This window comes from Oncorhynchus kisutch, linkage group LG18, assembly GCF_002021735.2.
Source record: "Oncorhynchus kisutch isolate 150728-3 linkage group LG18, Okis_V2, whole genome shotgun sequence".
NCBI classification, from domain to species: Eukaryota; Metazoa; Chordata; class Actinopteri; order Salmoniformes; family Salmonidae; genus Oncorhynchus; species Oncorhynchus kisutch.
In genome coordinates this window covers 62,316,410-62,340,367 of record NC_034191.2, presented here as the reverse complement: position 1 = coordinate 62,340,367, position 23,958 = coordinate 62,316,410, and the positions used below count along the sequence as shown (strand labels likewise).

General features: G+C 43.6%; 2 protein-coding genes across 5 annotated transcripts in view; both read right to left on the bottom strand.

Moving 5' to 3' along the window:
- abca4a (ATP-binding cassette, sub-family A (ABC1), member 4a) overlaps positions 1 to 8,942 on the bottom strand; it is a 49,471-nt gene extending 40,529 nt beyond the window's left edge. The window contains 7 exon segments of the mRNA XM_020508581.2: positions 2,488 to 2,685; positions 3,311 to 3,438; positions 4,774 to 4,913; positions 5,462 to 5,603; positions 5,887 to 5,980; positions 6,775 to 6,886; positions 8,779 to 8,942. Coding sequence (XP_020364170.2) covers positions 2,488 to 2,685; positions 3,311 to 3,438; positions 4,774 to 4,913; positions 5,462 to 5,603; positions 5,887 to 5,980; positions 6,775 to 6,840 — 768 coding nt within the window. The 5' untranslated portion in view covers positions 6,841 to 6,886; positions 8,779 to 8,942.
- A 72-nt stretch (positions 8,943 to 9,014) lies between these two features.
- The window catches only part of arhgap29a (Rho GTPase activating protein 29a), a 69,472-nt gene continuing 54,528 nt past the window's right edge, over positions 9,015 to 23,958 (bottom strand). For 3 of the 4 annotated variants that reach the window (XM_020509076.2, XM_031796439.1, XM_031796440.1), the window contains 9 exons: positions 23,118 to 23,246; positions 21,890 to 21,988; positions 18,343 to 18,506; positions 14,717 to 14,905; positions 14,425 to 14,562; positions 13,948 to 14,183; positions 13,360 to 13,696; positions 11,682 to 11,790; positions 9,015 to 11,585 (listed from right to left, as the gene is read on the bottom strand). In XM_020509076.2, coding sequence (XP_020364665.2) covers positions 10,576 to 11,585; positions 11,682 to 11,790; positions 13,360 to 13,696; positions 13,948 to 14,183; positions 14,425 to 14,562; positions 14,717 to 14,905; positions 18,343 to 18,506; positions 21,890 to 21,988; positions 23,118 to 23,246 — 2,411 coding nt within the window. In that variant the 3' untranslated portion in view covers positions 9,015 to 10,575. The remainder of the gene's footprint in view (positions 11,586 to 11,681; positions 11,791 to 13,359; positions 13,697 to 13,947; positions 14,184 to 14,424; positions 14,563 to 14,716; positions 14,906 to 18,342; positions 18,507 to 21,889; positions 21,989 to 23,117; positions 23,247 to 23,958) is intronic. The other variant, XM_031796438.1, reaches the window with a different exon arrangement.

Genomic DNA, 23,958 nt, shown 5'->3' with positions numbered 1-23,958 from the left:
CTATTTCAGCCAGGGAAACTTCTAACTAGCTCAAAACACAATGGGCTGGAGGTCAGGAAATCGCGCACGGCAGCGACGCACAACTCCAAAATAAGACGTCCTTCCTCTCTGACATTCCTCACTATCTCGTGAGATCTAATGGGCTTGTTTCAAAGAAGCGACACACACACACACACACAAACACACACACACACACACACACACACACACACACACACACACACACACAGCCCTATTGGGGCCAACAGTGTGTGTGGACGTGACCATGGGACCATAAACACAGGTGATTATACAAAAGCTCCCTTAGGTTTAGTCTGGAAGGGAGGCATGGCATCTATAATCTCATTATTGAAAGAGGTCAAGTCCCAAAACCTGATATACTCTCCTAAAACTGGTACTTGAGCAGTCGGTGGCCATTCAACTCACTGTATGTTGCCTCAATCTATCTCAACCATGTAGCCAATGCAGAGGGAAAGTAGATGGCAGGTACAGTATATATTAGGTGAAGTACTGTAACCATAGATGTACAGATACTTTAATGTTACTGCAGCTCCACTATGAATTATACTTCAGTTTCATTACACAGTAGTGGATTGTTGTTTTCCTGTTTAATTTTGTCAGTAGTGATTTGTCACCTTGGGAAATTCAATGGTCTGTATCTAGGCAGTACAACGTTAGAGGAAATGTGTACTGATGGCTTACAATATACACATTGTTTTAAGCCATGCAATTCCATCATGACTCTCCTCAACTCCCCCCAACTGGTGCCAACTCTCCTCAACTCCCCCTAACTGGTGCCAACTCTCCTCAACTCCCCCCAACTGGTGCCAACTCTCCTCAACTCCCCCCAACTGGTGCCAACTCTCCTCAACTCTCCCCAACTGGTGCCAACTCTCCTCAACTCCCCCCAACTGGTGTCAACCCTCCTCAACTCCCCCCAACTGGTGCCAACTCTCCTCAACTCCCCCTAACTGGTGCCAACTCTCCTCAACTCCCCCAACTGGTGCCAACTCTCCTCAACTCCCCCCAAATGGTGCCAACTCTCCTCAACTCTCCTCAACTCTCCCCAACTGGTGCCAACTCTCCTCAACTCTCCCCAACTGGTGCCAACTCTCCTCAACTCTCCCCAACTGGTGCCAACTCTCCTCAACTCCCCCCAACTGGTGCCAACTCTCCTCAACTCCCCCCAACTGGTGTCAACCCTCCTCAACTCCCCCCAACTGGTGCCAACTCTCCTCAACTCACCCTAACTGGTGCCAACTCTCCTCAACTCCCCCCAACTGGTGCCAACTCTCCTCAACTCACCCTAACTGGTGACAACTCTCCTCAACTCACCCTAACTGGTGCCAACTCTCCTCAACTCCCCCCAACTGGTGCCAACTCTCCTCAACTCACCCTAACTGGTGCCAACCCTCCTCAACTCCCCCCAACTGGTGCCAACTCTCCTCAACTCCCCCCAACTGGTGCCAACTCTCCTCAACTCACCCTAACTGGTGCCAACTCTCCTCAACTCACCCTAACTGGTGCCAACCCTCCTCAACTCACCCTAACTGGTGCCAACCCTCCTCAACTCACCCTAACTGGTGCCAACTCTCCTCAACTCACCCTAACTGGTGCCAACTCTCCTCAACTCACACTAACTGATGCCAACCCTCCTCAACTCCCCCCAACTGGTGCCAACTCTCCTCAACTCCCCCCAACTGGTGCCAACTCTCCTCAACTCCCCCCAACTGGTGCCAACTCTCCTCAACTCCCCCCAACTGGTGCCAACTCTCCTCAACTCACCCTAACTGGTGGCAACTCTCCTCAACTCCCCCCAACTGGTGCCAACTCTCCTCAACTCACCCCAACTGGTGTCAACCCTCCTCAACTCCGCCCAACTGGTGCAAACTCTCCTCAACTCAACCTAACTGGTGCCAACTCTCTCCAACATATGGCCATCAGCTCATGCTGTGGGTGTTTGGCAGAGGGTTGGAACAGCCAATAGTAGTCCCCAGTGACCCATGCCGGCCAATCTTTGTTGGTAAGTAAATAAACAAGATGGCAGCGTCCCAAATGTGACAGATATTCAGTGCCACAGACCACAAGGGTCCATTCAAAAGAGAATACTACTGTATGATAATACAGATTGAGGACTTCATGTGGCTATACGATGAAGGCATACATAGGCTGCGTTTTAACAGGCAGCCCAATTCTGATATTTTCCCTCGCTAATTGGTCTTTTGAACAATCAGATTAACTCTGAAAAAGATCTGATGTGATTGGTCAAAAGACCAATTAGTGGAAAAAAGATCAGAATTGGGCTGCCTGTGTAAACGCAGCCATAGTGCGTTTTTCCATATTTGGAATTTCAAAATCCAGGGTAGTCCAGGACCTTGGTTTGCAAGGCATATATATATATATACATAGGTATATATACATAGGTATGTGATGCATAGCAGACAGGTCAGACTAGAGGCAGAATGGGACACATTGAGATTGACAGACCTGACGGAAGAGTTTAAAGAAGTCCACGTTGGCGTAGAGCCTGTCCTCTATGGTCTGTAGTCTCTGTGGTGTGAGGGCACAAATGCTGCTGTGCACCCTGTACAGCCCCCTGCGGCTGGGGAAGATGATGAACTGCTCCAGCAGGGTCTGACTGCAGGCAATGTCCTTCAGGTGGAGGTCAGGGACGCCAAACACAAACTGAGGGGCAGATGTCAAGGGTCACAGAGGGAGGGGGTTTGTAACATTGAGCAAAACTCCTCAGTGAAGAGAAGGCCTCTTTTTCAGGAAGTAGTAAGCCTATATACATGCACGCATGTGGACACACACGTGCACACACACACAGCCTTTAGCCAGTCCCATTTAATTTTAGGTTCTGTATTCCTTTCTTTGTGTATGTGTTTTCTGTGTGAACAAAGACCTAGTGATGATTCACCCCCCACTGCATAGCCCTTTGATCCAGGGCTGGTGTTGTCGCTCACTGGGGGGAAGAGAAGGTATGCAGGAGCCACAGGCCACCAGACAAAGCCCACAGCACAACCCAGTGTAATGACATCAGTATCCCAATAGCCCTCTTGACCACAGCTTTCAAATGGAGATCCTGTCCTGAGCTTTCAGAGAAACACACTGCCTTTCTCAGGGTTGCGATTCAGCCAGCACTGTTGGATTATTCAGCCAGCACGGCTAGCCCCCAGGAAAATGTGCTGGCTGGATAAATCCTTAGCTAATAATTAGATGGGATACTCAGGGTGATGGAGTGTTACAGCTGTCTAAGTGGGGACAGAACACACACACACACAGTAGGCCAACTAAGGCGTAGTCTGACCTGCTCAGGCCTGATCTTGGCATTGACCAGCTCATTGACCACAAACTCTGACAGAGGAACATCCCTTAGGAGATAGGACGTCAGGGTCTCATCATCCTTCAGAATGTCCTCTACCTTCAGCCCTCGACCTGGAGAGAGAGAGACACACAGATAGAGACAGACAGAGACAGAGAGAGAGAAAGAAAGAGAGAGAGAGAGAGAGAGAGAGAGAGAGAGAGAGAGAGAGAGAGAGAGAGAGAGAAAGAGAGAGAGAGAGAAAGAGAGAGAGAGAGAGAGAGCAAGAAAGGGAGAGAGAGAGAGCAAGAAAGAGAGAGAGGGAGGGGGAGCGAAAGGAATGGGAAGAGGAAAAGGAAAAGGAAGAGGGAAGAATAGTTAAGACCTCAGATAAGAGGAGAAGGAAGTACCCCTGAGATGATAATCAATGGGAAGATAGTGATGTGGAACTTGACAGGTCCTCAGTGAAAATGGAAGTGGTATTTCTTTACATTGAAGACTGCCAGATTATCCTTTGAAACTTTGAGGAGACACAGAGACCAATTGAATAAGAGTGATATATCCAGACATGGTCTCAAAAGTATAGGAAGACAAAAGTGTCCATCTCACTGTGGAATGAAGAGATAAGTGTTGAACTCTTAGAAAAAAGGGTTCCAAAAGGATTATTTGGCTGTTCCCATAGGATAACCCTTTCTGGTTCCAGGTAGAACCCTTCTGGGTTCCATGTAGAATCCTCTGTAGAAAGAGTTCTATATGGAACCCAAAATTGTTCTATTTGCAACCAAAAATAGTTCTTCAAAGGGTTCTCCTATGGAGACAGCCAAAGAACCCTTTAAGGTTCTTAAGATAGCACCTTTTTTTCTAAGAGTGTAGTTAGTCGATCCATCATAAGGGGCTATTATCCCAGTGGAGTAGCATTTGTAGTTGTCAGATCAGATTGAGAATGTATAAGCGATCATTAGTATGGGAATGTTAGCATTGGCTTCCAGATATAACCATGTTTATGTGTTCTGTTGGGAAGGGAAACACTTGAATTGCTTTCTGACCAAATAAACAGTGCTGCTGCTTAGGATCCTAGTTCCCACTACGGGGAAATGGCTTTCTAAAAGCCTAGCTAAGTGATGTAACCCACCTCCACACATGTTGCAGAGCAGGAGGAGAGGAATGGGAGAGATGGGATGTGTTGGGTTCATTTGTTTGGTTTGGCGAAGATGGGATACAATTGCCCGTGAGTGCTTTTGGACCAGATGATTGTGTAAAACATGATCAATGACTCTCATAGTAATAGTACAAAGAAAATACCCATTATTTGGTGAGGACTGCACATTGCTGTGTGAGTGTTTTTATTTCCAGTTTAGATTTTTTTTTGTCTAGTATTGAAATAACAACCAAATGTATTTGAACCCTAGGCCTGTCCTGGATCTGTACTTATGAACCATATCTTTTAAGTTGATGGGAGTTCCTCTGACCTGAGACCTGTTCTGGGCTGGTCCGCAGGGTGTCCATGAAGGTGCTCATGGTGAACAGTTCCCTCCAGAGCCGACCCAGCTGCAGGAACTCTGGGTCACTCAGAAGAAGCTCCTGGGCGTCCAAGTAGAACCGAGCTAGTCTGCATGAGGAGCAGAGCAGAGGATGGGTCACACACACACACACACACACACACACACACACACACACACACACACACACACACACACACACACACACACACACACACACACACACACACACACACACACACACACACACACACACACACACATACACAAACACATACACACACATGCACACATAAACACCAACACAGACAAACAGATACACACACAGATAGGTACACACATTCATTCAATCAACCCATTCACACATACATAAGAACCCTGAACCTCATTGGCGTGAGTGCAGAGCCTTGCCAAGTGCCGATGAAATGTCTTCAGTGAGAACATACTGTATTATAACATGTAACACCCTCCTTTCATCTGCCATCAAATGGTACATAAAGCAGGTAGTACTGCTGCTCAACCCTCTCCTATCTGGCTGGCCCATCATCACAAACAGCCCTATCATCACAAACATCATCACAAACAATGACCATAGGAGTTGGCTTGACAGCACCAACAGATCTGGGACCAGCTATCACAGCCCTGCTCCTATGCTCACATGGAATCGTTGTAGTTGGAGACGAGCCCAGGGCCCTCTCCCCTGGTGGTGTACTGGAAGCATGGGTTGTTGGCATTGCAGAAGATTCCTTGGATCCATGGAAGGATGCCAGTCGAGGGCATGGCCTTGTTGGGAAAGTGGCCTGTACAACAGTGGACAGAACAGGACAGACGGCACTGGTCAATAGCAAAGGCCGGAAGAGTTGACACAGCTCTGATCATCCTGTATAGATTGGTATAACTCTAGTCACAAAATTGATTATTTTGCTTCACTATTTGACTAGAAAAGATTTCTAAATATATTGAAAATATTTTGTTCATCAGAGCTGACCATTTGCTGGTTTGTAGGGTTGTATTGTTTGTGCATAAACTGCTGATAATGTTGGTAACGCCAGTGTTTAGATTGTCAGAAGAACATGTTCTTACACTCATGTTGACGGTATAAAGGGTTAGCTGTCCTCAGCCACACTAGTCCAATGAACAGAACCACTGGCCACATAATCTCCATGAAGAACCGCATCTGGGGGGAAAACAACGAACAATATACTCTTCACATTGGAAGGCAGCTGTTAATTTTGAATTAAGCTGAAAAAACATCTGTCTGTATTCGAGTAGCAGAAGTGAGTGTTGGGTGAGAGTTGATTTGTGTGCGTACATTTGTTTTGATGGTGCGAATAAATGAATGAGTGTGGCTTTAGTTTGTTAATGAAGCACAAAGAGATCTGAATGTCCACAACACAAAGTTGACTCCCGTCGTTTGGCTTGTGTGTGCGTGTGTGTATGCGTGTGTGTATGCGTGTGTGTGTGTGTGTGTGTGTGTTTGTTCAAATTGGGCCAAGCTTCATTAGTTTAGTTACAGTATGCAGTTGGCACGATGTGAGACGTGATCATGGGCGACTGAGCTAAACACAGCAATCTAAAGACGGCGGGCCGGGCTGCTCAGCTAAGCAGGGCTCCAGACCTGTGTAACAACCTCCTGTCACCCAGCAGCCATCATCCTCATGTGATTGTCCTCTCACGACCTTTAGGCTACTAACACGATGACAGGTCTGAGACTCTATCCCGAACCAGTCAATGACAGGGTGGATCTATTTTCTATTTAGATAATGTGGCATTCTCAATACGTAGATTTTAAATCCTACATTTCGGTTCTGTTTAAGCATGGTGGCCCTAAGGGGCAAAGTAGCTTTTAGAATTCAGTGACACACAAAGCAAGTGCTTGCAAATAATTTCACAGAAGATGATGGAAACGTCTTCAAAATAAAAGATCTGCTAGATTGAGATAGACAATCATCAGAAGTGTGTTTGTTTAACCTTTTGTCTCTTGCGAAGGGTCCAGTTCTTCCACAGCAGCAATCGGACTTGACTGCCCGTACCCATGATCCTCCTCTTCACCCCTCGTAGGGGTCACCACCAGGGCACAGACCTGGAAACAACCATCACACAGCCATCATACAACCACCTCACAACCACCAAACGACCATCACACAACCACCTCACAACCATACCTCATCCACCTCCCAACCACCTCACAACGCTGACATAATTAACACATTTCCAAATCCTTAAACAATCTGTTTCTCACTGAATATCATACAACTAGAACAGTTCCAGTTTCATGTGATTCTAGGACCTCAGAACAGGAAGTCATCCTTCCATGCGCTGAGAAGCATGCTGGGCTACTCCTAGTTCCAGAGTGTTTTGATACTGATTGAAGTAGACAAGTGTATCACATGGGGAGGGAGGGTGGGAAGGGCAAAGCGCTTTTCTAGGTCATGCCAATCAGTATATAACAATAGGGAGGGAAGAACAACTCTCATTGGCTGAGCTGTTTATGTCATGTGATGACATAATAACGCACACATAATGGCCACTACTCCCAGTGGACTGACTGCTTGCAGAATGGATTACTGTAATAATGTAACAATTCAGCCTTTTGAAAATCTGACTGATTAATGGTGCTGTTCTGTCAACCTCTAGTTGTCCGATATCTCAAATAAATAAATTGTACATAGTCTGATCTAGTAAACATCCTGCTGGTTAAGCTGAATAAAAATGATGCCGTTACAGTGTCAGAGTACTGCTACTATTGTAAGTACAGTGCCTAACTCAATTAGTGTGAGTATGTGCTGCCACAGGTGCAGTAATCAAAGCTACTGTTTAGGGTCAACAACCTCACTACGATGTATGGCACATGTACAGACTGATTGACAGCTCCATCTCTATGGCCTCAGGGGAACCCAGGAAAGCACAGGAAGACTGCAATTAAAGGATGCATTCTGTCACTTAAAACTATAGTTACTGGTAGTACTACTAGTAGTTACATTTACAGGTAGTACTACTAGTAGTTACATTTACTGGTAGCACTACTAGTAGTTACATTTACAGGTATCACTACTAGTAGTTACATTTACAGGTAGTACTACTAGTAGTTACATTTACAGGTAGTACTACTAGTAGTTACATTTACTGGTATCACTACTAGTAGTTACATATACTGGTATCACTACTAGTAGTTACATTTACTGGTAGCACTACTAGTAGTTACATTTACTGGTAGCACTACTAGTAGTTACATTTACTGGTATCACTACTAGTAGTTACATTTACAGGTAGTACTACTAGTAGTTACATTTACAGGTAGTACTACTAGTAGTTACATTTACTGGTATCACTACTAGTAGTTACATTTACTGGTAGCACTACTAGTAGTTGCATTTACTGGTAGCACTACTAGTAGTTACATTTACTGGTAGCACTACTAGTAGTTACATTTACTGGTAGCACTACTAGTAGTTACATTTACTGGTAGTACGACTAGTACAATTACATTTTAGTCATTTAGCAGACGCTTCTAAAAATCCAGAGCGATTTACGGGTGCAATTAGGGAAAATTGCCTTACTCAAGGGCACATCGGCAGATCTTTCACCTAGTTGGTTCAGGGATTCTAACCAGCGATCTTTCGTTATGTGGCCCAACGCTCTTAATTGCTACCTGCCGCCAGTAGTAGTTACATTGCAATATGTTATGCACAATGTAAAACCCTCAACTGGTGTTGTACCAAGATGTATTCCCCTCTTCTGACCAAATGTGTTTGTTAATAAATAAACATCTGTGCATGCTGTTAGCAACAAGGTTGAGATGTTGACGATGAGATTTGGTTGCTTTAAGAATTCCCAGGAGCATACAGATTTTGCCACAGTGTAGCCTACAACCACAACATAGGCTGTCCTAGCAAGCATAGCTATTACACATGAATGAACAGACTAGTAAAACAACTATATAGGACACCTCAACAAACATGAAAGACCACTTACTTCAGAAGAATAGAACCGTGGAGTACCATCTAGTAGTGAGTATAAAGTAACCCAGGACGTTGCGTTGTGTGTCCCATGTCTGGTGCTAACAGCTAACCACGCAGTTCCTTTAGTAACTACAGACCCAGCGAATAGTTAATCTGATTGATTTAATCTTCTTTCTCAATGCCTCAGAGCCTGCTAACACCGCTCATCCATTTTCACAGAGACCTGAATGACCTGACAACCACCCGAGAAAGAGAGGGATCATTTTATTGAAGGTTATGGGGAAAAAATAGGGTCTACATGTTATGGTTTCTTCCTCTTACACTCAATTTATTCACATCAACTAGGAATTGACCTAGGCTCCAAAATCTGGTTTATCAACTATCTATACTGTAGGTGTGAGAATACAAAAGATTACAGAAACGTGTTTGGAAGTTGTCAACTATATTTAATAAGTTACAAAAAGGTGTATGTTCGTATGTACCTGTTTGTACAATGAAAGGGATTTAATACATTGGAGACAATCTGCAAAGACCCCTATAGATAATATTTATAAAATATAGACGGATATACCATTTACATGAATGTAGCACTTACTGGTACTTATAACCTGTACAAAGTGAGAGTATAATTGATATGATTAAAATATCTGGTCAGTACTTACTGAACTGAATAGTACTTTCAAAAAGACAGCTTTGGTCAGCTTTGGTCCATCGTAATATTGTGATAGACTTCTTTACAACAGGCCAGAAACGACCTGACTGACCTCTAATTATATTATTCAATGTTTTTCAGTTGAGTTGTTAGGTTGTTACCTTCCAGGTAAACATCTAAAAGGAGCAGATTGATGTTTGGTTGAAGTGTGGCTTTGTAGCATATCTCCATTGACTTACATACAGACACTTTCCATATATAATGCCTAAGTGTCAATCAAGTCAAAGATAAATAAGAGTTCATTCGTCCACGTTGAACGAGCAACACATGCAGTTTTATATTAAACATTGTAACTTTTCAAATGACTGTATACAAAGGTATACAAAAGTAATACTGTATACAAAATACTGCATTACAAAAAAAAGTTGAAATGTGTAATGCATAAAATAACTGTGATTAAAATAACTGGATTAAGTAAGTGCGTCAAATTCAGTTTTGATAAAGTGGCGATACACACTATACTGTAACAGTTGTTGAAATAATATTTTTTGGCATATAAACATACAAATACAGTGTACCAAAACTTTATACAACAGATACAGTATGATATTTCTTTAATAAAAAGTAATTGCACAGTTTAAAAGAGAGAAAAACATGCTATCCTGGCATTACTTTGTATTGAGCCGTATGTTAGAAATACTGTACATTTAAATCTACAATGATGGATTTAACTTTTGGGAAATTAACTATTTCTTTAACATTTGTAGTGATTGGTACTGGAAGCACGGTTTTGATTATGTGGCTTTCTTTATACAGACCTTTCACAGAAACCTAGAATAGGTGTAGTGACTTATAATACAGCCACTGTTATGTAGTTAACTAAGTGCATCCTGTCTTTATTTTGGGGACCTGCAGTACGACAGTTCCTTCCAGCACCAACTGCGGAACTCCAAAAAAGATAACAAGGAATATATTAATGTATATAACACTTCCTGTGGGTCATTTTTTTCCCAGTTCATGAAATGATTTGAAGTTTTTTTCTTCTTATACAATATGGCACATATTATACAGATTTGACCATTTCAATCCTAATCATGGAAGGAAAATTACTCTTGATTAATTATAATGACGACCTGTGAGTAATGGCGATAAATATGGTCATACAAAATGGGCCTCGCGGTGCTCGAACTCCTGCAAGCGTCTGGCCCGTAGTCTCTGGTACACGGGCTTGGTCTCGTCACTGAGGTCCTCAGGGCTGGAACTGGGGGATTGGGGCAGGGACAGAGAGGAGCCTGCAGCCTGCTGCGGAGCCTCAGTGTCCTCATCCATATTGTCTTCATCCACAGAGGGCTCATCTACAGAGACCTCCAGACCCATCTCCTCTTCCTCCTCCTCCTCATCTTCATCATCATCGTCCTCCTGTTCTTCCTCCTCTGCGCTGTTAGCTGCCTCGGCACGCTTCTTTTGCGGCGCGTCCCCTAACACTTTGTCCTTGCTCCCCGAGGGGGGTTTGTAGAAGGTTCCAGGCGGTGGCTGTAGAGTCCGAGGGGGCCTGAACGCAGTGGGCACAGAGCTGTACTCGCACACGTTCTCCTCCCTTTTCAGAGTCCTGCCCGGCCTCACTGCGATGGTGTAGGGTCTGTTGGGGTAGATGGAAGAGGATGATGGTACAGAAGTGGAGAGGCTTGTGGCCGAGTCCTCCACCTCTTTGTCTGCTGTAGGCAGGTTGGTAATGATCTTAGCTGTCCTGGGGGTGATGTCATAATGCTTGTACTGTTTGTCCCAGGTCCTACGTAACGTCCCTGTGTCGATGAACGTGCTCCGGTAGTGGCTGCTCGCCCTCGACTTTGGCTTCTCGTCCTCCGACACCTCCTCAATTGACTGGTCCCGCGCAATGCTCCCGGTAACGTCCTCGCTGTCCAGTTCAGCGGTGTTCCTGGCATTCCTCTCATCCACGCCGTGGGCGGGGTTCAGGAGGCGTTCGGCAGGCATGCTCATGGGTCGGGAGACAAGCTTGGAGCGGGGGTGGCGGAGGTGGACCCGGGAAGTGGTGTGGCGGGCCCGGGTAAGACCCCTCTCCCCCCTGTCCCTCTCTCCCTCTGCTCTCTGTACCTCAGGGACGCTGCCAGACAGGAGCCCGTTCAGTTGCTCTGAGTCCTCGTCCACTACTACAGAGTAAAGAGGAGACACGTCAGTAATAAAGTATATAGTATACAGTGTATCTATGGGCCCAGTGTGTCCAGCTATAGTGGGGTAATACTGACCAGGTGCATAGTCCCTCCCATCAGGCCTGGGTTTCCCCTCTCTGACCTCGTCCATTAAATGGGTGGAGGGGATTACGGAGGAATGACGCTTATACACTTTAGAGCTCTGCTGCAATGGACAGAGGACAGGAAACAGATGGGCACAGAGGGAAAACACAAAGGAGCGAAAGAGAGGGGGGTGGGGGCGAGAGAGAGAGAGAGAGAGAGAGTCAGTAATCATTACTGTTTCAGTCGGTAGTAGTAGCTAGATCCGTAACATATGGATGGTGAGGCACACTACATGGACAAAAGTATGTAGACAACCCTTCAAATTAGTGGATTTGGCTATTTCAGCTATACCAGTTGCTGACAGGTGTATACAATCGAGCACACAGTCATGCAATCTCCACAGACAAATATTGGCAGTAGAATGGCCGGTACTGAAGAGCTCAGTTACTTTCAATGCGGCTGAACCATTATTGCTCCTTAATGTTTCTACTTCACAATAACAGCACTTATAGTTGACCGGGGCAGCTCTAGCAGGGCAGACATTTGACGAACTGACTTCTTGGAAAGGTGGCATCCTATTGGCAGTAGAATGGCCGGTATAGGATGCCACCTTTCCAAGAAGTCAGTTCGTCAAATGTCTGCCCTGCTAGAGCTGCCCCGGTCAACTATAAGTGCTGTTATTGTGAAGTAGAAACATTAAGGAGCAATAATGGTTCAGCCGCAAAGTTGTAGGCCACACAAGCTCACAGAACGGGACCGCCGAATGCTGAAGTGCGTAAATCGTCTGTCCTCGGTTGCAACACTCACTAGTTCCAAACTGCCTCCTGAAGCAACGTCAGCACACTAACTGTTTGTCTGGAGCTTCATGAAAGGGGTTTCCTTTCCGGACACAAGCCTAAGATCACCATGTGCAATGCAAAGCATCGGCTGGAGTCGTGTAAAGCTCACCGCAATAGGACTCTGGAGCAGTGGAAATGCGTTCTCTGGAGTGATGAATCCCCCTTCACTATCCGGCAGTCCGATGAACGAATCTGGGTTTGGCGGATGCCAGGAGAACGATACCTGCCCGAATGCATAGTGCCAAGTGGAAGTGGAATACTGGTCTGGGGCTGTTTTTCATGGTTCATGTAAGGCCCCGAAGAAAAATCTATACGCTACAGCATATAATGACGTTCTAGACGATTCTCTGCTTCCAACTTTGTGCCAACAGTTTGGGGAAGGACCTTTCCTGTTTCTGCATGACCTTTCCTGTTTCAGCATGACAATGTCCCCCTGCACAAAGCGAGGTCCATACGGAAATTGTTTGTCGAGATCATTGTGGAAGAACTTGACTGGCCTGCAGAGCCCTGATCTCAACCCTACCTTTGGAATGAATTGGAACGCTGACTGCAAGCCAGGTCTAATCACCCAAAATCAGTGCACGACCTCACTAATGCTCTTGTGGCTGAATGGAAGCAAGTCCCCACAGCAATGTTCCAACATCTAGTGGAAAGCGTTCCTAGAAGAGTGGAGGCTGTTATTGCAACAAAGTGGGGACCAACTCCGTATTAATGCCCATGATTTTGGAATGAGATGTTCGACGAGCAGGTGTCCACATACTTTTGGCCATGTTATGTATTGTAGTCAGTGCTGAGGTTAATCAAATTTCTATTGACTTCTATTTTAATATGGGATCAGACAAGTCACTCACCTCCTTAATGTCTACTAGAGACTTGGAGTGTCTGCTGAGAAGCTGCTCCTTCTCCTGAGGGGTGAGGCAAGGGTTAGTGTCCTGACCCTTCAGAGGAGAGCCCTCCCCAGAGGGGCCTGGTGGGCCCTGGGGCCGTGGTAGAGGGCTGAGGGGGGCATCAAAGATCATCTGATAGTGTCTGATGAGGAGCTCCACGATGAGTGCCTGGTAGGGGTAGTCCACCAGGGAGGACAGGGACACCTCCGCGTCCGTCTGTCTTGGTTTGATGAGCGTGGGGCCGAAGATGATGCCTAGGTTACTGGCTGTCATCTTGTTCTCCTCCGCCTGCTCGGTCACCCTACAGGGGTGAGGAAGGATGAAATATGAAGGTGGACTTCTTGTTCATTGTTACTGCTGTTGCAGTTTTTTGTTGTTACTTTGTGCGACGTGTGGGTTTTAAGTTGTGTATGTGTATTTATAGAGTTGTATTCTGCCTTGAGATCCGCTGACTTAACTCAGTGTCCCATTGAAATCAATAAATGTTTTAGGTGAAAGTCAGAGTTGTGAGCGCTGGTTAACTCATTTATATTCTCTGAATAGATTCGGTACCTGTGCAGGTGTTGGATGAGGAACTGCAGGGTCTTGTAGTGGGCCGGAGGCAGCTGTCTCAGGAGGTCTTTGATCTTGAAGAGGACCCGGTTGAGCTCCACGCTGACCTGTGGAGGGGTCAGGGAGGCGGGGCTGACCCTGGATGCCTCCACCTCGTCCACGATGATGTTCTGGCTCTCCTTGGCCAGGCCGATGAAGTCGTTGTAGAAACGGAACAGGATGAGAGGCTCTGGAAGCTGCAGGGAGAGAAAATAAACATGGAAGTTAATTTTAAACTGGAATGACAAAAATATGAAGACAAATATACAACAGACAGGACTGGAGACAAAGAGATAAGCATTTGGGAGTATAAACTAGCAATGAATGAAGAGAAGGTAGATAAGTAAATATTATTGGGCTAGTGTGTGGTCTGTCTGATGTACTCTGTAACCAGCAAATATCTTGTCCTGAAGAATTGTGTGTGTGTGTGAAACCCACCTGTCTCAGGTAAAGTTTAAGCACGTTGCTGATGTCATGGGGGTAAAGGTCAGATAGCTCCACCAGGTCCTTGCCGTTCTCAAATGCCTGACAGAGCTTCTCCACACGAGACTTGGCCCCATTCACACGATAGATCCCCTGGACAACCAAGACAACACAGCGGCCCATTTTATCCTGAGATATTACATTTTTTTTAAACTGGGGTGGATGACGTCTAAAACAATAAAGAATATTAGCTATACTATATAGCTAGGCTACATAATCTTACTTCAAAAAGCTAGCATAATGTTACCTTGATGTCCAGCGCTCTATTCTCAATCTCGGAGGTACACTTCCTGATGATGAAAGGAATACCATCTGGGTTGTTCCTAGCTGCCTGGGTGAAGTCAACACCAAAGAGGTGCAGTCTACCCTGGAGTTTCTTATGACCACACTGGATGGCCAGTGTCTCCAAACACTTCTTATGGCAGGCCAGGGAGCACTGGGAAACAGTAGAGGAGTCAAAGAGTGAATATCCATGTCAGCTAGCAATAATACTGTATATATATGCCACTTAGCAGTGAGTGCATATATTTCAGTAAGTGTATGTGATCCCTGTGGGAATTGGTCCCACGACCTTGACGTTGCTAGTACCCCACTCTCACAGAGCCACACAGGGCCACAGTGTTACATAATCGTCTAAATAACCATTCCCCTCAAGTAACCATCTTTCATTGTCCTGTTCCAATGTATCCAAATATGAATGTTTCCATAAATATGTAATGCAACACTATCTAAAATAAGCAGAGCTGAGAGAACATTCTAACAAGAGGATCGTACAGGCTCCCAGAGGGTAACAAAAGGTCTTTGGTTTCCACTGCACATCCCCTTTTAATGAGTCCAAATACCTAGTGCTGGATGATGGAGAGGTCACTCTAAATGGCAACTGATGGTCTGTGGACTCTCATTCAGTCCCTGTGTGGCTACTTGTCATCTACAACCTCTTTCCTATTGGTGCTAATCAAATCAAACTTGATTTGCCACATGCGCCGAATACAACAAGTGTACACTTTACTTACAAGCCCTTAACCAACAGTGTAGTTCAAGAAGAAGAAACAATTTACCAAGTAGGTTCAAATAAAAAGTAATAATAAAAGTAACACAATAAGAATAACAATAATGAGGCTATATACAGGGGGCACCGGTACCGAGTCAGTGTGCGGGGGTACAGGCTAGTTGACGTAATCTATACATGTAGGTGGGGGCGAAGTGACTATGCATAGGTAATAGAGGTCGACCAATTTTTCAACGCCGATACCGATTACTGGACGACCAAAAAACCGATACCGATTAATCGGCCAATTTTTATATATATGTTTGTAATAATGACAATTACAACAATACCGAATGAACAATGAACACTTTTATTTTAACTTAATATAATACATCAATAAAATCTATTTAGTCACAAATAAATACTGAAACATGTTCAATTTAGTTTAAATAATGCAAAAACAAAGTGTTGGAGAAGCAAGTAAAAGTGCAATATGTGCCAAAAGCTAACATTTAAGTTCCTTGCTCAGAACATGAGAACATATCGAGTCACGAGTCTTCAATATTCCCATGTAAGACGTATTAGGTTGTAGTTAATATAGGAATTATAGGACTATTTCTCTCTATACGATTTGTAATTCATATACCTTTGACTATTGGATGTTCTTATAGGCACTTTAGTATTGCCAGTGTAACAGTATAGCTTTCGTTCCCCTCCTCGCTCCTACCTGGGCTCAAACCAGGAACACATCGACAACAGCCACCCTCGAAGCAGCGTTACCCATGCAGAGCAAGGGGAACAACTACTCCAAGTCTCAGACAGAGTGACGTTTGAAACGCTATTAGAGCGCACCCCGCTAACTAGCTAGCCATTTCACATCGGTTACACCAGCCTAATCTCGGGAGTTGATAGGGTTGAAGTCATAAACAGCGCAATGCTTGAAGCATTGCGAAGAGCTGCTGGCAAAACGCACGAAAGTGCTGTTTGTATGAATGCTTACGAGCCTGCTGGTGCCTACCATCGCTCAGTCAGACTGCTCTATCAAATCATAGACTTAATTATAACATAATAACACACAGAAATACGAGCCATAGGTCATTAATATGGAAACTATAATTTTGAAAACAAAACGTTTATTCTTTCAGTGAAATACGGAACCGTTCTGTATTTTATCAAACGGGTGGCATCCATAAGTCTAAATATTCCTGTTACATTGCACAACCTTCAATGTTTTGTCATAATTACATAAAATTCTGGCAAATTAGTTCGCAACGAGCCAGGCGGCCCAAACTGTTGCATATACCCTGACTCTGCGTGCAATGAACGCAAGAGAAGTGACACAATTTCACCTGGTTAATATTGCCTGCTAACCTGGATTTCTTTTAGCTAAATATGCAGGTTTAAAAATGTATACTTCTGTGTATTGATTTTAAGAAAGGCATTGATGTTTATGGTTAGGTACAGTCGTGCAACGATTGTTAAATCATCCCCCGTTTGGTGTAATTAGCTGTCTTTGTTAGAAGACAGTTCGCAACGAGCCAGGCGGCCCAAACTGCTGCATATACCCTGACTCTGTTTCAAGCGAAGTGAAACAATTTCCCTAGTTAAAAGAAATGAATGTTAACAGGCGATATTAACTAAATATGCAGGTTTAAAAATATTTACTTGTGTATTGATTTTAAGAAAGGCATTGATGTTTATGGTTAGGTACACGTTGAAGCAATAACAGTCCTTTTTCGTGAATGCGCACCGCATCTTATTATATGCAACGCAGGACACGCTAGATAAACTAGTAATATCATCAACCATGTGTAGTTATAACTAGTGATTATGATTGCTTGATTGCTTGTTTTTTATAAGATAAATTTAATGCTAGCTAGCAACTTACCTTGGCTTCTTACTGCATTCGCGTAACAGGCAGGCTCCTCGTGGAGTGCAATGTAAGGCAGGTGGTTAGAGCGTTGGTTAACCGTAAGGTTGCAAGATTGAATCCCTGAGCTGACATGGTAAAAATCTGTCGTCCTACCCCTGAACAAGGCAGTTAACCCACCATTCCTAGGCCGTCATTGAAAATAAGAATGTGTTCTTAACTGACTTGCCTAGTTAAATAAAGGTGTAAAAAAGAAATCGGTGTCCAAAAATATTGATTTCCGATTGTTATGAAAACTTGAAATCGGCCCTAATTAATCGGCCATTCCGATTAATCGGTCGACCACTACTTTGTATGTATCTCTGTGTGTGGAGTAAAGATGGTCTAGGATTTTTTTTTCCCTGGTTGCACATAAAAAAAACTTGGTAAAACTGATTTTATTTTACCTGCAATAAAGTCCCCGGCCACTAGAAGCGCCGCTTCTGGGTGAGCATTTTCTTCTTTGCTTATGGCCTTATAGAGTTGGTTGAGAGCAGTCTTAGTGCCAGCTTCGTTTTGTGGTGGTAAATAGACAGCTACAAATAATACAGACGAGAACTCTCTTGGGCCTGTTCCAGTGAAAGCAGGATATCCTTCTTGTCGGACTCGTTAAAGGAAAAAGTTTCTTCCAGTCCATGGTGAGTAATCGCTTTTCTGATGTCCAGAAGTTATTTTCGGCCATAAGAGACGCTAGCAGCAACATTATGTACACAATAAGTTTAAAAAATAAGTTGGTTGGGAGAATGTAGCACAATTGGTTGGGAGAATGTAAAACGTTAGCCATGTTCTTCAGCGCCAGTATGTCGTATTTGGTTTCTTACTGTACCCAAAATCACATTTTGCTCTAGCTGAAGTACCCCCTCATGTTCCACTGATCATTAGGCCTATGGTCTTAAGAGTCTTTCCAATTCCCCCTGTGGATAGGCCAGGTACTTCCAGGGGTAGAGCACCCCAGATTGAGAACCACTGCACTCACCTCCTCACACTCAGCCCCATGGAAGACCACCAGACTATCACATTCTCTGCACTTGGACAGGGCCCTCAGCTTCCTCAGCTTATGTGTCTGGGCTGCCTTGGACATCTGGGTGTTACGGAACGGACCTGGGGAACTGGCTGTCTCTATCAGCATCTCACTCAGACCTGAGGGAGAGAAGAGACGGAGGGGAGTCAGTATCATCTCCATTAAAAGCATCACACTCAGTATTATTGGTCTGTTCTGTAGTTGGTCCAAATGTTGTTTTGCTCAGTGAGTGTAATATTAATAATAATCATAATTTTGGTGGGTGCTTATGCAAAACTCCATTATTTAGCTGGAATGGAAGTTTGTATACTGTATGTTTGACTGTGATATGTGGTTGTAACACCTATCTTAAGATGAATACACTAAATGTAAGTCGCTCTAGATAAGAGCATCTGCCAAATTACTCAAATGTAAAATGTACAGTACCTTTACAAAGTATTCACACCCCTTGACTTTTTCCACATTTTGTTGATTAGATTGAGATTTTGTGTCACTGGCCTACACACAATACCACATAATGTCAAAGTGGAATTATGTTTTTAGAAATGTAAAACAAATTAATAAAAAATGAAAAGCTGAAATGTCTTGAGTCAATAAGTATCCAATCCCTTTGTTATGGCAAGCCTAAATAAGTTCAGGAGTATTTGCTAAACAAGTCTCATAATAAGTTTCATTGACTCACTCTGTGTACAATAATAGTGTTTAACATGATTTTTGTACACCACACATACAATTATCTGTAAGGTCCCTCAGTCGAGCAGTCAATTTCTAACACAGATTTAACCACAAAGACCAGGGAGATTTTCCAATGCCTCACAAAGAAGGGCACCTATTGGTAGATGGGTAAAAATAAAAAAGCAGACTTTGAATATCCATTTGAGCAGAGTGAAGCTATTAATAACAGTTTGGGTGGTGTATCAATACACCCAGTATACACCAACTACATATACCCCCACTACAAAGATAATGAGTCCTTCCTAACTCAGTTGCCAGAGAAGAAGGAAACCGCTCATGGATTTCACCATGAGGCGAATGGTGATTTTGAAACAGTTTAATGGCTGTGATAGGAGAAAACTAAGGATGGATTAACAACATTGTAGTTACTCTACAATACTAACCAAAATGACAGAATGAAAAGAAGGAAGGAAGCCTGTACAGAATACTAATATTCCAAAACATGCATCCTGTTTGCAATAAGGCACTAAATAAAACATTCTAAAAATGTGGCAAAGTACTTTATGTCCTGAACACAAAGTGTTATGTTTGAGGCAAATCCAATACAACATAACACTGAGTACCACTCTCCATATTTTGAACCCAGGGGTGGCTGCATCATGGTATAGGTATGCTTGTCATCGGCAAGGACATGGGTAGTTTTTTAGGATTAAAAGAAAAGGAATAGAGCTAAGCACAGTTAAAATACTTTCCAACAGACACTGGGAGACAAATTCCCCTTTTAGCAGGACAATAACTTAAAACACAAGGCCAAATCTACACTCGAGTTGCTTACCAAGATGACATTGAATGTCTAGTTACAGTTTTGACTTAAATTGGATTGAAAATCTATGGCAAGACTTTAAAATGTTTGTCGAGCAATGATCAACAAAGAACTTGACAGAGCTTGAAGAATTTTTAAATAATAATTGTATAATCTAGGTGTGCAAAGCTCTTAGAGGCTTACATTTAGCAGACATTCTTATTCAGAGTGGCTTACAGGAGCAATTAGGGTTAAGCGCCTTGCTTCAGGGCACATTGACAGATTGTTCATGTAGACGGCTCAGGTATTCAAACAAGCAACCTTTCAGTCACTGGCCAAATGCTGTTTTATTTTTTTGGTAATTTTGACCCCCTTTTCTTCCCAATTTCGTGATATCCAATTGATAGCTACAGCCTTGTCCCATCACTCCAACTCCCGTACAGACTAGGGATAGGTGAAGGTCGAAAGCCATGTTTCCTCCAAAACACGTCCCTGCCAAGCTGCGCTGCTTCTTGACACACTTTTTGCTTAACACGGAGCATGCCACACCAATGTGTCGGAGGAAACACCGTCCAACTGGCAACCGTGTCGGCGTGGATGCCCCCTGCCCACCACAGGAGTTGCTAGAGCGAGATGGGACAAGGACATCCCGGCCGGCCAAACCCTCCCCTAACCCGGACAACACTGTGCCAATTGTGCGCCGCCTCATGGGTCTCCAGGTCGTGGCTGGCTGCAACACAGGTTGGAATTGAACCCAGTTCTGTAGTGACGCCTCTAGAATTACGATGCAGTGCCTTAGACTGCTGCACCACTCAGGAGGCCATGGCCCAACACTCTTCACCGCTAAACTACATGCCGCCACTTACTCAGAAAGACTCAGCTGTAATCGTTGCAAATTGTGATTCTAACATGTTTTGACTCAGGGGTGTGGATACTTATGTAAATGTGATATTTATGTATTTTATTTTCAATAAAGTTGCACAAATTTCTGAAAACATGTTTTCACTTTGTCATTATTGGGTATTGTGTGTAGATGGTTGAGAACAAAACATATATTGAATCAATTTTGAATTCACGCTGTAACACAACAAAATGTGGAATAAGTCAAGGGGTATGACTACTTTCTGAAGGCACTATAAATGTTTTACATACAGATCTATTACTGTATTGATTCATCGTTTTTTTTATGTTGATTACACAAATATATCAGTTACTGGGGCTGGAAGATAGCCTAGTCGTTAGAACGTTGGACTAGTAACTGAAAGGTTGCAAGATCAAATCCTGGGCTGACAAGATAAAAATCTGTTGTTCTGCCCCTGAACAAGGCAGTTAACCCACTGTTCCTGGACTGTTATTGAAAATAAGATTTTGTTCTTAACTGACTTGCCTAGTTAAATAAAGGTAAAAAGAAATGTATAAAAAATATAGTTATTTGTGACATTTGACTGTGTAAAACCGGTACTACATATTTCTCTAAGTGAGGCGGATATTTAGCATTTAGCAAAAAAACATGATTAACTTGTCTCTCTGAAATGAAACCATCAATGATACATTTCAAACAAATACATCTGTTTTTAAACGACCCCATGCCATGATTAGATAGTGAAAAAACACGCCAATCTCGTTCATAAGATCTTTTAACAATAAAAGCTAACTTCCCACATTTCTGAAAATGGATATATATTTTTAGAAAGAAGATCTCTTCTACGCATGTTTTCAATTGGAAATGTTTTTTTTTGTTGCATATCCCAACTCTCCCCGAGACACCCTCAGAGAGTGAGGTCGCGGCCAGTGTCTGTCATTATCAACAGCGACCCTGGAGCAATAAGGGTTAAGTGCCTAGCTCAAGGGCACATCAGTAGATTTGTTCACCATGGATATTCAAAATAACAACATTTACTGGACTAATGCTCTAACTACTAGCCTACATTTGCTTTGCTGCTGAAGACACACACCTTCCCTGAACTTCCCTTTGCCAAAGCAAGCATATAGAAACATATCAAATGAATGAACTATCTGACTCACCGTTGTCTGACGGCGAGGGCGGCTCTCTCTCGTCCAGGTCATCAGCTGACGACATGGTCCCCGTGGAGGGGGTTCTGGGTAGTCTCCTCTTGAAGTCACCTAAGCAGGAGGCAGTGAACGCACGACATATTCTCATAGTAACTTCTCAATACAACTGTCTAGCTACTCAGTACTACTATCCACCGTCTAACTGAGGCCTGGTCTAGTAATAATATCAATTGTTTGCAGTACGCACGCATGACTGTAGGTCGTTTTGGATGAAAGCGTCTGCTAAATGGCACATATTATATTATTATATATTATATTTATTAGTAGATCCTTGGTTTTAGGTTATCTCAGAATGTCTGCTCCTTTCTAGCAATAGCTTCAAGCCTGGCTTGGTATGAACTGAGCGGCTGTCAAAGAGTGTCCAGCTATTATAACACAGGACCCTCCAATGGCAAGAGGTCAGGGGACCAACAGGGGACCACCCACGAGTCATTATGGGTGCTTCACAGCTACATTCAATGATCAATCCTTCTGGTTGATCCCTTACTGTTCTGATAATGGCTTGGACTAGAGGCCAACGTCAGACAAGTGATAGGCCACATTCCCCACATTTCTCCAGACATTGGGGCACTTTGGAAATATAGGACTGACTAGATAGCAAACTCTCATTCCAATCATTCCAGATTTGTATGAGTCCAAAGGTGCTAACGAGTCAGATTGCTTAATCCAGTTAAATGAACAATAACTAGTTAAATAAAACATCTCACTCTGGAACACTTGTTTTGTATGATTATAACATGATTGTAACGCTATAATTAATTTGAAGGAAACACATCGTAACACAATTAGATAATCAACACAAAACAACACCAGAATAACCCAAAACTCCAGAAAATGTCACTGTTATTTACACAGCCTGTAGATCACGTCCCTCTCCAGGGTATTATAGAGACACCTTCAGGACTCAGGCATGGTCCCACTGTCAGTCTGTCTGTCTCTGGTAATTAAATTTTACGTCTGTCTCTGTCACGTCTAGGAGGGTGGCTGCTATGACATAACAACCATCAATCAATTCCTTTCAACAGGTGATGAAAGCTAAGGCAGACAGGAGGCGGTGCTGGTTGGTGCCAGGTGTTTGGAAGGTGTGTGCTAAGCCAATGGATAGAAGGTTGTGTGGAGATATGGCCCTGGGCTAGGAAGGGTATATAGGAAGGAGGTGGGTGGAGAGATGGGGCCTCACCTGGGCTGGCAGTGGGGGAGTCCATGGATCTGGACTCGCTGCTGCCTCCGGCGCTCTCCGAGTCACTGCACATCCCCCCGCCCTGGCTACCCGTTCCCCAGGGTCGGAACGGGCCCTGGATCCTCAGAGCTGGAACACACAATAGGAAATACTCATTCTGCATCTGTTACTGTGCTCTTCCAATACAGTTGCATTTATCCATTTTACATTTAGTTATTGAAACATTTTCAACAAAATGAATGCATGAATGTAGCTATTCAGAAATTCAGCTCATTCAAATTCAGTCAAGGAAACATGGACTAGACTGGCTAATTGCATCCTCATTGATAAAGGCATAATGAGTGGGTTATGTGTGGGATAGAGGACACATTAATTCAGTATCAAGTGGTTTACATGGAAACACTTGATAATCACAAAAGGATATCATAATCCCATAGACCTCTGTACACATCAAACGAATACAAACAAAAATTATTTATCATGAATTTGTTGATTATGTAAGCATTCATTTTACATTCAAAACATGTATTTTTTTTCTCAATGCCTATGAGGTCCTGGACATGAAGAAGATAGAGATTACGAAACTGTAAAAGGAATTCAACATCTACCACAGATTATGAAGTGGAAGTTTTGCCTACTAAAAAATATTTGGGGTTAAGTCTTAATTTGGCCTGCAGTGAAGAGTGAGATGAGTCTATCAGTGTCATGAGCTGATCTGAGTGCGTGTGAATGAGTGTGTGAGAGTGTGTGTGAAGGTGTGTGTTTTTCCCTGAATGACAGACAGTCAGATGAGGACTGGATCAACCTGGAGGCTTCCAGACTCACTCACACCAACACAAGC